The 14,028-nt window shown below is 46.9% G+C and overlaps 2 protein-coding genes across 2 annotated transcripts; both read left to right on the top strand.

Moving 5' to 3' along the window:
• Positions 1-4,557: 4,557 nt before the first annotated feature.
• LOC143825702 (olfactory receptor 4D5-like) lies at positions 4,558-5,544 on the top strand. The gene has a single exon (XM_077313945.1). It carries the CDS (start codon positions 4,558-4,560, stop codon positions 5,524-5,526), a length of 969 nt encoding a protein of 322 aa, XP_077170060.1. The 3' UTR covers positions 5,527-5,544.
• A 3,309-nt stretch (positions 5,545-8,853) lies between these two features.
• On the top strand, positions 8,854-9,789 carry LOC143826610 (olfactory receptor 4M1-like). Its single transcript, XM_077315450.1, has one exon. It carries the CDS (start codon positions 8,854-8,856, stop codon positions 9,787-9,789), a length of 936 nt encoding a protein of 311 aa, XP_077171565.1.
• The last annotated feature ends 4,239 nt before the right edge of the window (positions 9,790-14,028 follow it).

The following is a 14,028-nucleotide window of genomic DNA, read 5'->3' as shown; positions in this document are numbered from 1 at the left end:
GATTCTTGATGGGTACCTTGAATCACAGCTACCAAAACTCCATCTTGAGACAGCCCTGCCTCCTGTATCACCCAGGCCTTCCAGAAAACTCAAACAAAAGTGGGGGAAGAAGGTGAAAGAGAATCTAGATCAGCAAAGGGCGAAATACAGGCAGGCTGCGGTCCAGTTCCCCTTGAAAGAAACGTAAAATGGATTGCTTGAGTGAAAAGAGTGAGTTTGAAGGCTTCATTCTCTTCCCCTCCCAGTTCCCTTCGGCTCCTCTTGGAGCCAAGAGGAGGCAAATTAACGTTTCCCTGATATATGTCTTCTACGCTGAATGCTATGGCTGTTTTTCCTTGTGGTCCCATCGCTTCAGTACCTTGGAGAGCGCCAGCAGCTCTTCTGTCTCCAACGAGGATTTGAAACCTCTGAAGGGGTTCTTGAACTTGGCGTACACAAGGGATCTATGCACAGGCCTGAGTGTCACCAGAAAGGGAGGGAGGGGATTTTCTTTCTCAGAGAGGAAGGCCTATGCCAGCCAAAGGGCTCAAGGAGCTCTAGTCTGAACCCTGTGGCTTCCCTGAATGATGATGATGTTATCCGTCCAGTCGTGTCCGACCCTCTAAGATTCTATAGGAAAGCCTTCACCATGTGCCCCTGTCTCTGACTGCTTCTTTTAGTTGGCTCATGGTCATCTCTGTGTCGGCTTTGATCGTGTCGAGCCAGCGCATCCTTTGGCGACCACGTTTCCTTTTGCCGCTGACCATGCCGAGCATTAATGGTTTCTCCAACAAGTTTGATCACACGATGCGTCCAAGAATATGTACAGGCAAATAAACTCTTGTGACAGTATTGATATGGGTAGCAGGCTTTCTCAACCTGGGTTTCATGAAACTCTAGGGATTCTTGACAGCCCCCAAAGCGTTTCCTGAATAGGTGGACGTGAATTAAATTTTTATTTATTTTGTTAAACATATATTGGGTGACGTGACTATAGATGTTTCTCAGTGGTAAAAAAATTAAGAAAAACTGGGCTAAGGGAAAGTGGCAAGTTCAAAAGCATTCCGCATGGTGAGCCTGGATTTCTTGAAGCCTGAAGAATGTTTCAGGGTTTTCTTAATGGTAAAGAAGTCGAGAGAGGCTGAGCCACAGTCTAGACTCCTGGAAACGTGGCTTGGGTTCAGCTTCCAGGTTGTGTGTTAGACCCAAATCTATTTATGCACAGGCAGGGGGAAAATTGCACACATGCACTTTCTGTTCCTGTTTTTCCCGCTATCTTTCTGGTGTTTTTCACATACTCTCCTCCTGTGTCCTGCTCCTTGCCGCACAATTCTTTCCTCCCTGCTTGCCTCCGGAACAGTCAGCTAGGCTGTTGGAACTATCTCTCGCCTCCCTTCTTTACATAATTGTTTCTCTCCTCGGTCAAGCTATTTATTTCAAGCAGCCGGTCTTCCCTCCTCCAACAGGGTGACCCTTTTATTTTGGAGAATACATTTTTAAAAGTTGCCAACTCCAGGTTGGGAAATTCTTGAAGTTTCCGGGGGGTGGAGCCAGGAAGGGTTGGGGGTTGGAAAGGCAGGAGATGTCAGAAGGGTATAAGGGCAAAGAGTTTGCTCTCCTTAGCAGGCATCTCCTCCACGGACACAGATCTCTCTACTCCTGAGATCAGTTGTAATTCCAGGAGATCTCCAGGCCTGACCTGGAGGCTGGCAACTACATTAAGAGTGGGTGGGGCATATTTGGGGTGTTACCCAGAAAGCCTTTTGGTGAGAAAAGTAGCTTTGGTCTTGCAAAATTTTAACCTGAATTGTTGCTCTCCTTATCTGCAAAGGCCACTGGATGACCGGCATTAGTTCAGGTGAGACATCGGAAATTCCGCATGCGTTGGATAATGCTCATCGCATTCAGTGTGCTTTGTGCGAAACAGGAAAATCTGCTCCTAAAGTGCATTGAGAGGGCATTATCCAATATGTGTGGGGTAAATCAGACAAACAGCTGAGGCCTCTAGCAAAGAATATGTGGAAGATTTTTGGGTTTTTTATTCTGCTGTTGATGATGAGCCATTCACTTTTTTACAGAGTTGAAATTCCCAGCATTCTGAGCTTGGGAAAGAGGATAATATCTGAACGCAACTTGCCGTCTTGTCTCCACCCCCTCCCATCCTCTCGCAAGAAGGTAAACTTTCCCCCTCTCTTCCCCCGAGGATGCTCATGCAAGCTTTCCCTTCCAGGCTACAAAAGATCAACCGACAGGCACGATTTAATGACTCCCTTCTCCGCGAAGCCCCTGAACATCACACCACCACCTTCTCCTCGAATTCATCTGCCCCATGTGCCTGTTCCTCTCCGCCTCAGAGCTTCTACACTCTGACGGTCCACAGCAGAACGGACACCGGGTGGAATTTGTTTGGCCTGGCCCGGATGATACCTTGGGAGACACAGCAGCTTTTGTGACTCTGCGTTAGGCTGCTCGAGTTAGACCAAAACCCATGAGACCTGTGAAAGCTAAATCTTGGACTGGACCCCTGGACAGTTTCTGATGGACCTCCTATTTTTTCTTGCCCCTCAAAAAGCAGGTGTGGCGGACCTTGTTCTGACCTAGCAGACAGCATCCTGCAGAGGGTAAGGTGGGGGATTCATCAACGTGACTAAACTCTAGAATCGGAACTGTTGGTTCTCACCTGCAGAGCAAAAGAGGTGCCGATGTTTTGTGTCTCTTTTTGGAAGGCAAAGAGATAGCTGGAGGTGAAGGAAAGGTGGAGGGATATAGAGCTAAAGGAGGGGCTGTAATATCATGGCTCAGCAAAGGAGTGGGGGTCTGGGGGGGGAGCCCAGGTCACCTCTTGCAGGAGGGGAGGCTAGACAAATCTCTTTGGATCACGGTGCTTCCACACATAATGCTAAATAATGCCATTTCAGCCCAGAGATAATTTGCAAGGGGGTCTTCCATTCCACGCAGTAGAATCCAGTCACAAAGGGCATCGGAAGTGGAATGAAAGAGTGTGTGCGGAGTAGCCCTCAGTCTCAACCATCCGCAATCTACAAGGCATAATACTGGCCTACCTTGCAGGACTGTTGTTCTGTAATGACACAGTGGTGTGTTTGTCGGACAGAGATGTTTTATATGTGATTTTAGCTCATTATAATCCATCCCAAATTTCCTATCATAGGGCGGAATATAAATTTCAAAAGGAATAGCTAGCATGTTGTAGTGGTTAATAGTGGTGGCCTTTAATCTGGAGAGTGAGGCTGGGGGGTTTCAATTCCCCGCTCCTTCTCCACCTGCGTACAGCTGGGTGACCTTGGGTGGGTCACGGTCCTCTCAGAGCTCTCTCGGTCCCACCGACCTAATAGGGTGTCTGTTGTGGGGAGAGGAAGGGAAGGGAATTGTGAGCTTCTCTGAGACTCCTTGGGGTAGTGAGAAGCAGCATACAATAAAACCCAGCTCTTCTTTTTGTCTTTCAAATAAATAAATGTTCTAGACAGGGAGATCCCCCTTCCGCAGAGCAACATGTAAATCTATGCGACCTCCGTGTCTCATCTACCTGTCTAAACAGCATTCAGATGAAAGATGTGTTGTCAGTCATGGGGAGAAATCCTAAACCGGCAATGTTGATACAGCGTTGATCCTGACCTGGTGTTGACATATTTTGATGTTACTTTGGCGTCTGCATGATGCAGCCATAAGGCTTGCAATGCAACTTTCAGAATACTTTCCTGGGAGTAAACACCTGTAGTAGGATTCTGAGTAGATCTGCTTAGAATTGCTCTCACAGTTGCTACCTGAAGCAATGGGTAGACCGGCTGTATGATTCTGCTGTCCAAAATCTGCCTCACAACCCATTCATGGGTTAAATAGCCCAAGATTAAATTTGGACGTGACCTTAATAGAAGTGGCTTTCACCAATAAAAACCACCAGTCATAGTTAGAAAGTGAAGCTATTCTCAGCTCACACAAATACACAATTGTGCTTCTTTATGCAGTTGTTCTTTGTAAACTGTGCAAACATTTGCTTTTATACCCTGCTTTTCATTGTCCAAACAAGTTTCTACTGCGCTTCCTTCCTTCCTTCCTTCCTTCCTTCCTTCCTTCCTTCCTTCCTTCCTTCCTTCCTTCCTTCCTTCCTTCCTTCCTTCCTTCCTTCCTTCCTTCCTTCCTTCCTTCCACAAGGCACCCTGTAGGGAGGTGAGAGGAGAGGAGACAGCCCTGACAGAACTGCTCTAGGAGAACAGATCTAACAGGACTGCGACTAGCCCAAGGTCATCCAGATGGCTGCATGTGAAACAGTGGGGAATCCAATCCGGTTCTCCAGATTAGAGGCTGCCACTCTTAACCACGACACCAAGCGTGCTGTTTTAGATGTATTGGTGACAGTGGTTGCTACTCTGAGAGAAGCTGATATCTCCCAAGAGTTAAGGGAAGGGCTGTCTTGGCAGGTGGAGACCTGAGACAACAGTGGGGCTTGGGAGACCGTTATGCCACACACTGCCCGCTTTATCACTCACAGGGCAATGTATTTCCCCTTAATCTCTGTTCTCCCCCCAACCCACCCACAGCGCCCATCAATAAACTGACCGGATGGAAGGGGAGAACCACACCACTGTGACTGAATTTATCCTTCTAGGGCTGGCCACCAGTGCAGAGATGAAACATCTGCTGTTTGCCGTCTTCTTAGCCGTCTACGCCATCACTGTGATGGGCAACCTTCTGATCGTAAGCCTAGTGGTTTCCGAACCGAGCCTCCACACGCCCATGTACTTCCTGCTGGGAAACCTCTCTTTCCTGGATTTCTGCTATTCCACGGTCACAGCTCCCAAGATGCTTGTTGGCTTCCTCCTGAGGACGGCCACCATCACCTACGGAGGTTGCCTCTGCCAGATCTTCTTCTTCCACTTCATCGGAGGCATCAAGATCTTCCTCCTGACCATCATGGCCTACGATCGCTATGTGGCCATCTTCTACCCACTACGCTACGTGGCCATCATGAGCGGGACCGTCTTGGGCGGGCTGGTGTGGGCCTCTTGGGTGGGTGGCTTCATCCACTCCATCGTTCAAGTGGGCCTCATTGTCCGTCTTCCCTTCTGCGGGCCCAACGTTTTGGATAATTTTTACTGTGATGTGCCGCAGGTGGTCAAACTGGGCTGCACTGACACGTCCGTGGTGGAGCTGCTGATGGTGTCCAACAACGGGCTGGTGACCTCATTGTGCTTTGTGGTGTTACTCGTATCTTACTCCATCCTCCTGGCCAAGCTGAGAGCAGGTTCTGCACCAGGGCGGAGCAAGGCGGTTTCTACTTGCGCTTCCCACATCGCCGTGGTGACCCTGATTTTTGGGCCTTGCATTTATATTTACGCCCGGCCCTTCCGCAGTTTCCCGATGGACAAAGCCGTTGCAGTTCTCTACACCCTCCTCACACCTGTCCTGAACCCATTCATTTACACGCTGAGGAACAAAGACTTCCAAAGTGCCCTGGAGAAGGTCACAGGAAGGCAGAAGAAATTAAGTCCCTTCTCCCAGGCCACAAGCTTGGTTCTAGTTAAACAATAAAACCAGAGTCCAGTAGCACCTTTCAAACCAACAAAGATTTATTCAAGGTGTGAGCTTTTGGGTGCAAGCACTTCCACTCCTGAGGAAGAGTGCTTGCACTCGAAAGCTCACACCTTGAATAAATCTTTTGTTGGTCTTAAAGGTGACTCTGATTTTATTGTGCTACTTCAGACCAACATGGCCACTTATTTGGTTCCAGTTTAAGTTCATGATGAGAGCCAGCGTTGTGCGGTGACTAGAGCATCCAAATAGGATTGGGGAAACTCATGGGTGAAATCTTCACCATGGAAGCTCACGAGGCCTCTGGGCTGGTCGCTCTAGGAATTACCCCACGTCTCTATATTTCGCGGAGGTGAACTTATCTTGCAGGGTTCTTGGGAGGGGAAAATGGGGGAGGGAAAAATGATATTGTAACCTGCTTTTGATCCCTGCTAAAGAATTGGTGTGTTTAAATAAATACATAGGTTTATCTCATTCCTGCATTCTGCAGGGGGTTGGACTAGGTGACCCTGGAGTTCCCTTCCAGCTCTGTGATTCCATGATTCATTTTCCTTCTGGCTATGTTCATTTTCAATTGTAAATAGCCCAGTATGTCTGACTGATCCTTGGAATTATTAAATGCTCATAAAGAACTAACTGTAGCTAGAAGCACGCGATGCCTGGTCAGATATGTGTTTTTGCAGAATAATGGTTAGTACCGGGTACAGATTATACTACTGGGAGCATATTTATTACTTTAAATTAAAGAAATCAAGTTTCCAGACCTCAGCAACAACCGCAATGATTGGATTAAATGTGAACCCAATTTAAACCCAATTTCCACACCAAGTCAAGTTCTGCATATATTCATTTTGTATTTATTTACTATTAAATTTATAGACCGCCTCTCTGTGTGAACAGACTCTCCTCCCACATATTTAAATAAATTCTATTTAAACAAAGAAGTTTTTTAATTTAATTGTATTTAAACAAAGTCATTTTGTCTGTAAACTTAAACGTTTACGTTACTGTTAGAATGGACAAGATCTGTAGTATGCATTTATTTACTTTATTTATTACATTTGTCTACCTCCCTCCCTTGAGGCTCAAGAAGATCCAAAAGGATATGAAGAAGATCCTTCCACCCAATTGAAAGGCAGAGCAACATCTCACTTCCAAGAGGACGTGGACAAACTGGGGAGGGTGCAGAAGAGAGTGATTAAGATGACCAAGCCCTGTGAGGAAAGGCTGAGGGACTTGGGACTGTTCAGCCTGGAGAAGAGGAGGTGGAGAGGGGACAGGATGGCTCTCTTGAAGGATCTGAAAGGTTGTCACTTGGAGAAGGGCAGGGAAAGGTTCCTGTGGGCAGCAGAGGAGAGGCCCCAAAATAATGTGTTTAAACTATACCAGATAGATATCAGGCATGGGGGGAAATTCACAGTCCGAGTAGTTCAGCAGTGGAATGGGCTGCCTAAGGAGGTAAGGAGCTCCCCCTCACTGTTGGTCTTCAAGCAGCGGCTGGATAGATCCTTCTCCTGGATGCATGAGGCTGATCCTGCATTGAGCAGGGGGTCAGACTAGATGGCCTTCATGGCCCCCTTCCACTTCAGGATTCCGTGATTCTAACATTTCCCTCCTCAACCTTCTTGTTCTAGAGTGCCCCCTAGTGTCAAACAAACAGTCATATTTTCTCTGGCAGGGAGGCGAGGATCCATTTCATGACGCCCTCACGGCTGTTGTAACCGGCTCTAGCTGACAAAGGCAACAAGTTCTCTGCTCTGCGTTCTCATGGGAACCCCAAGTTGCACTTTTAATGACTCCCCCTGCAGCGGGCTGTGCTGCCTGGCTGTCTCGGAGGCTCTCCTGGGCCCGCCTGCTCCAGAATTTCCAAGCCCATTAAGACGCTTCTCCTGGTAGACCGAGTTATATGTTCCTGAGATGTTCTGCCGGGCGGAGGAAAACCTTTGGAGGAGGAAGGAGCTCGCCTTCTCTCCGCAAACCCCTTGTAGCTGGTAGGTCTCGGCACAAGCTCGGCTAGACCACAGCGGATAACATCAGCTCTGAGAGAGAACTGCAAGATGTTTGCTTTTTCAAAGTGTCTCTTCTGCTGCGGACCATAATATTTCTCTTTGGCTTTCAGCACGGACTCTTTCAACAGAAAATTGTGTCTTATACGGTCTCTTTCTAGGACAATTTTTATACCTTGTAATTTAGTGCCTTTATGGAAACTTTACTTGAGGAAGATGAAGAAAGCAACTTGGCTAAAGAGCGAGTAGTGTAAGAGTAAAGTGTGAGCAAGCTGTGAGTACGGGCTAGCAGTATCGCAGTCATTCTGACCGAAGTATCTCTTCACGAACAATGATGTCAGGCCATATCTTCACAAAAACAATGACAAAAAATGCCATGTGTCGCATGGAAGGCAGCTAGAGACATGATTTGTATATACAAGATAAATCCATTAATTGGAAATACGTCATCCAAATAATAGTACCAGGCAGAAAAGAATAGTGAATAAATGTCCAGGGGTGCCTTTCATTTCAGACCAACCAAGTTTTATTTAAGGTATAAAGTTTTGTGTACTGGCCTGCCTCAAGATACAAGCTTATACCTTGAATAAAACTTGGTTTAACTGAAAGATCTTCCTGGACTATGTCTTTTCTTCTGCTGCTTCAACATGGCAACCCACCGGAAACTGTTTTAAAATGTTCTGTACTTTTATCAGCAAATCTGGAAAGATTTTGAGGTAATGCCATTTCAGCCATTTCCCAAAATACTTTTGCCGCTGGGTCAAAGAAGGTATCTCCGCATTGCATCCTATTTAGACATAGTAAGTCAGTGGTTAAGAACGGGCTTCTAATCTGGAGAACTGGGCTTGATTCCCTGCTTCTCCACATGCAGCCAGCTGGGTGACCTTGAGCTAGTCACAGTCCTGTTAGAGCTGTTCTCTCAGAGCAGTTTATTTCAGAGCTCTCTCCACTCTACCTAACTCACACGGTGTCTGTTGTGGGGAGAGGAAGGGAAAGGTGTTTGTAAGCTGCTTTGCGACTCCTTCAAGTAGCGGAAAGCAGGGTATAAAAAACCCATCTCTTCTTTTTCTTCTCTTCTTCCTCCTTCTCTTTCTCAAGTCTAGAAGAGTAAACGGATGCGTGGATCAGGGTCACTGTTCCCACTGTTGATCTGATAACAAAGACAATTCCTAATCCCCTCTCTACTACCTTTCTTCTCTTCTTTCTCTCAGCCTTCCTTTCCCATCCAGATCCCCACTGCTCAGCTCTCCAAAGCATGGGGGATGGCACTGGAGTGGCTGAAGTTCTGAGGGTGGAGTCTCCTCCCAACCGCCCCGAAGGCATGAGAAACAACAGCGAACTGACCGAGTTCGTCCTGACAGGGCTGTCCCACCAGCGTGGAGTCCAGCTCTTCCTCTTTGTCCTCTTCCTCACCTTCTACCTGATTGTCCTGCCCAGCAACATCCTCATCATCATCACCATCCGTGGCGACCCACATCTCAGCTCGCCCATGTACTTCCTGTTGGCCAACCTCGCCTTCTTGGACATCTGGTACTCTTCCATCACCGCTCCAAAGATGCTGGTGGACTTCTTTGCCGAACGCAAGATCATCTCCTTCTGGGGGTGCATCGCTCAGCTCTTCTTCCTCCATTTTGTGGGGGCCTCTGAGATGTTCTTGCTCACCGTCATGGCCTACGATCGCTACGCCGCCATCTGCCGACCCCTGCACTACACCCACATGATGAGCCGTCGTCTGTGCACCGTCCTGGTGCTTTTTTCTTGGCTGGGTGGCTTTGTCCACTCGACCATCCAAGTCGTGTTGATTCTCCGCCTCCCGTTCTGCGGGCCCAACGAGCTGGACAACTACTTCTGTGACATCACCCAGGTGTTGAGGATCACCTGTGCCGACACCTTTGCTGAGGAGATGGTGATGATCTTCAGCAGCGGCCTCATTTCAGTGGTCTGCTTTGTAGCCCTCTTGGTTTCCTACGCCTTCTTGCTCTCTGTGCTGAAGAAGAACTCCGGCGAATCAGCCAGCAAGGCCTTGTCCACTTGCTATTCCCACATCACCATCGTCATCTTCATGTTTGGCCCCGCCATCTACATCTACGCCCGGCCCTTTGATGAGTACGCCCCTGACAAGATCGTCTCGGTCTTCCACACCATCATCTTCCCCCTCCTGAACCCCATTATCTACACTCTCCGGAACAAGGAGATCACCACTGCCATGAAGAAGGTGGTCCGTAGATGCCTGTTTTGTCAGAAAAGCAGAAGGTGAAGAAAATGGTAGCCAGTCTTGGGTTCTTCATTTTACGACCAAATCAGCAGTGGCCTTCAAGGACCAAGGAGGCATTGTTCCTCCATAATTCTTCAGCAGTGGCCAGTTCTTATCCATGCTGTGGAACCTAGATTGAAGTTTTGGGTGTGATAATCAGTTTTTATTGCTTCAGTTATCTATGGTGGCGTTTTGACCAACATCAGCTGGTTGCCCACCTGTAAAAATAGGTGACGGCAAAAAAATTATGGAGAAACACCAATTTTCTGTGATTTTTTTTAAATGAGAAAATTGATTATATAAAAACTTATAGTTGTTTCTTGTGTAATCTGTCACACTTTTTGTTTCTTTCATGGTAAGATAAGGGGCTTGTAATGACGAAATTGTGCCGATACTCTTCACTAGTAATCATATATATTTGTTAAACTTTTATCCAGACTTTCTTCCTTTGTAGAGTTCAAAGGCATCTAAATAGGATGTTAGCCTGGCTAAATCTGTTTCTCTTTAGTGGCATTACAATCCCATGTGCCTTCCAATCATATGCTGCCACTGAAATGCGAAAATATGTAAGATATATGTAAATATAAAGTCAATATGGCTAAATATATATGAAGATTGGGGAAGATCTTGTCACACTAACCTTTCAGGGTTCTTTGAAAGGGTGAACAAATATGTGGACAAGGGTGAACCAGTAGATGTTGTAGACTTCCAGAAAGCTTTTGATTATGCTCCTCATTAAAGGCTCCTAAGTAAACTCAGCTTCTATATGGTGTAAACTTTCAATAGAATGAAGTCCAATCTCATCTTCTTGTCAACAACCCACTTCAGAAAAACTTCTCCCTCCAGATGTCTACCGTAAAATGGAGAAGAAATAAAATCAGAAGGAGAACATTTTGGCTGGTTCCAAACATATTTGCTTCTGAATTAAAGGCATTCACAAAAAATCGAACACGATTGTGTGTCTTGAACGTGTGAGAGGAGGGAGGGGGGAATCTTGTGAGAAGAACAAAAATCAAGCTCAGGAAATTTCATTTGGGTGGGGCTGTGGTTCTCAGGCATGCAGGAGGTCTCTGGTTCAATCTCAGCATTGTCCATTCAGAAAGATCACACAGGAGGTGATGTAGGAGGATTGTCCAAGGTCAGGGCTATGGCCACAATTACGGATATATTAAATAGTGGGAAAATTGAGCCACTTGGTAAAGGCCCCTGGGCCTATGCAGATTTCCTTTTGCTCACCCCTGAAGAGTGATCACACATCTATTGGGAAGGGGGGGGGGGCTGAATTCGGGACAACCCAGAGATGGTTCCTAGGGAAACACAATCCCAGGGTCCATGGTCCTCTCGGGTGTCCGCAGAGTTGGTCAAGGCCTGTGGTTGGTTCTTCAACTGTTTTTGGATTGGACTTTCTGAACACCTCCCTGTGGATTGTGAGACCTCCCTCCCACCCTCTTGGTTTTGTTGAGCGCCAGTGTCGTAATAGTGGCTAAGAGTGGTGGGTTTTAGCAAAATGTTTGAAAGGTTATGAAAAAGAAAGCAAGTGCACCGTGCCCTAGAAACAGGATGGAAAGTCAGTTCGGTGCTAATAAGGAGCTTGGGGACTGAAGGAAGGAAGGAACAGCATGCAAGAGCTCGTGGGGCCTTTAAATATTCCTTGCCACTCCAGGCTGTCATAAGGCCCGGAGCAATCCTGGTGCTTGGGAAACCATCTTCTACCTGAAGGACTGCCAGCACAAGAGGTGAGTAGTTCCTTCTCTCCATTTCTTCAGTAGGTCCTCTCAGCTGTCCTTGTTTGGTGTGGTGGTTAGGAGTGTGGACTTCTAATCTGGCAAGCTGGGTTTGATTTCCTCCTCCCCCACATGCAGCCAGCTGGGTGACCTTGGGCACTGATAAAACTGTTTAGAACAGCACTGAGAAAACTGCTCTGACCAAGCAGTAATCTCAGGGCTCTCTCAGCCTCCACCACCTCACAGGGTGTCTGTTGTGGGGAGAGGAGAGGGAAGGCAATTGTAAGCCGCTTTGAGACTCTTTCAGGTAGAGAAAAGCGGCATATAAAAACCAACTCTTCTTCTTCTTCAGTAATATCAGGGCTCGCTCAGCCTCCCTTCCCTCACAGGGTGTCTTTTGTGGGGAGAGGAGAGGGAAGGCGATTGTAAGCCGCTTTGAGACTCCTTCAGGTAGAGAAAAGCGGCATTCAGAGCCTCCTTACCACGTACTCTAAAAGAAGCCCATGTACCCAGAGTTGAAACTGTGTCCAAATGTTTGAGCCAGAGAAACAGAAAAAAATGGTCAGTTAGAGAGGGCAACAATGTGAGAATTGAAGTTCAGTCTTGGTGCGTGTTAGAAAAATAAATAAATCCTGACTTCATGTGTAGGCAAATGGGATCTAAACTTGCTGAGACTGAGAGGGGGAAAGAGCTTGGAGTTGTAGTGGGCAGCTCAATGAAAGCATCAGGAAAGCCATGAAAAAGACAAACTCTGGGTGATTGGGAAAGGAATGCAGGGGTAGTCAAACTGCGGCCCTCCAGATGTCCATGGACTACAATTCCCAGGAGCCCCCTGCCAGCGAACGCTGGCAGGGGCTCCTGGGAATTGTAGTCCATGGACATCTGGAGGGCCGCAGTTTGACTACCCCTGGAATAGAGACTAAAACATCTGATGTTGTCATGCCCCTGTGTAGATCTCAGGTGGAATAGGATGTACAGTTCTGTTCCCCATGTCTACAAAAAGACATCCCAGAGCCAAAGAAAGTACAGAGAAAGGCAGCCAAGATGGTTAGGGTGTTGGAGCACCTTCCCTAGGAGGAAAGGCTGGAAAATCTGGGACTTTTTAGTTCAGGGAAAGGGTGACTGAGGGGAAGGGGGCATGATAGAGGATTATAAAATTTTGCTTGGGCTGGAGAGGGTTGACAAAGATAACTTCTTCTCCCTCTCCCAAAATACTAGGACCCAAGGGCATCCTATGAAATAGATGGGCAGGAGGTTTGGGATGGAATAAAGGAGACACCACTTTAACCAGAGAGCGGTTACAATGTGGGATTCATTGACAGAGGGTGGAGCGATGGCCATAGGAATAAACAGCTTTAAAAGGGGACTAGATGGATAAGCCATGATGACTGAGGGGAACCTACGCCTCTGAATCTCAGAGCTAGGAGGCAAGATGAGGGGATGGTGTTAGCTTCTACGTCCTGTAGTTGGCCATCCAGAGGAACTGGCTGGCTACTGTGTGACACAAGATGCAGATCTAGAAGGACCACTGGTCTGAGATGACTATTATGGCTTTGATGGGCAAAAGGTCTGATTTGGTATAAAAACCGGGCTATGAGACTTGACTCCATTTAGGCACTGAGAAATACAGACTACAAAACACTCATGCAGTGTGCTATGCCTTCAGAAGAAACAAAACATACATTTAAAGGGATCCACACAGGATCCCACTAATTTGCTAAATACAACACACAATAGTATACATTCTTGATAAGAAATAAATGCATAATTCCACGTCTATTGAAGCGCTCATGCAGCCATGTAGTCCTGAGACAGGCAGGGAAAGATCCTGCCATGAATGTGCAGAAAAATCCATTCATATCTTTCTCCCTGTGGACTTCCTGGGTGCCCAGCTCTACCCCTACAGGTTCGGGGGGGGGGGGCTGTGCTGTTCTGAAGCGGCAGAAGAGAGCTTGAGTCCAGGGCGAAGTTTCATGTGCATGCACCCTTCGTTAAATCTACCATGCCACTGTATCTGAAGCTTATACCTTGAATAAAACTTAGTTGGTCTTAAAGGTGTCTCTAGATCAGACTTTGTTCAAGAACCATACTTAGTCTTGTCAAAGGGGGTGGGAGTTTACAGCGGATGAGCGACAGGGTTGTGAGTGTCCTGCATAGTGCAGGGGGTTGGACTAGATGACCCTGGAGGTCCCTTCCAACTCTAGGATTCTAGGATTTCACCATCTCTGTTGGGCCTGAAAGCAAATGGGGAACCAGTGTAGGCAGAATATTTGGCGTTTAAAATAAAAACTGGATTCAAATTTCAATAATATTAGCAAAATGGTTGAGATATTCTGAAAAAGAAAGGCACCATGTGCATGGCTGAATCAGGTGCAAACTCTTGGATTGGACCAGGTTTCATATTAATTTTTTATTCTTATAACCTGCCCTCGTATGGTCCTATTACCTGATAAATGTTTAACAAATTGTAAAAATATATTAAAATGAATTAACTCCCACCCATTCCGGAAACCCTTCT

This window comes from Paroedura picta, chromosome 16 (genome assembly GCF_049243985.1).
Source record: "Paroedura picta isolate Pp20150507F chromosome 16, Ppicta_v3.0, whole genome shotgun sequence".
Lineage (NCBI taxonomy): Eukaryota > Metazoa > Chordata > Lepidosauria > Squamata > Gekkonidae > Paroedura > Paroedura picta.
Note: the sequence above shows the minus strand (reverse complement) of the source record. Positions and strands in the feature narration are given on the sequence as shown.

Excerpts from the sequence above, each read along its gene's own strand:
- LOC143826610 (XM_077315450.1), top strand. The coding sequence starts at position 8,854 with ATGAGAAACAACAGCGAACTGACCGAGTTCGTCCTGACAGGGCTGTCC.
- LOC143825702 (XM_077313945.1), top strand. The coding sequence starts at position 4,558 with ATGGAAGGGGAGAACCACACCACTGTGACTGAATTTATCCTTCTAGGG.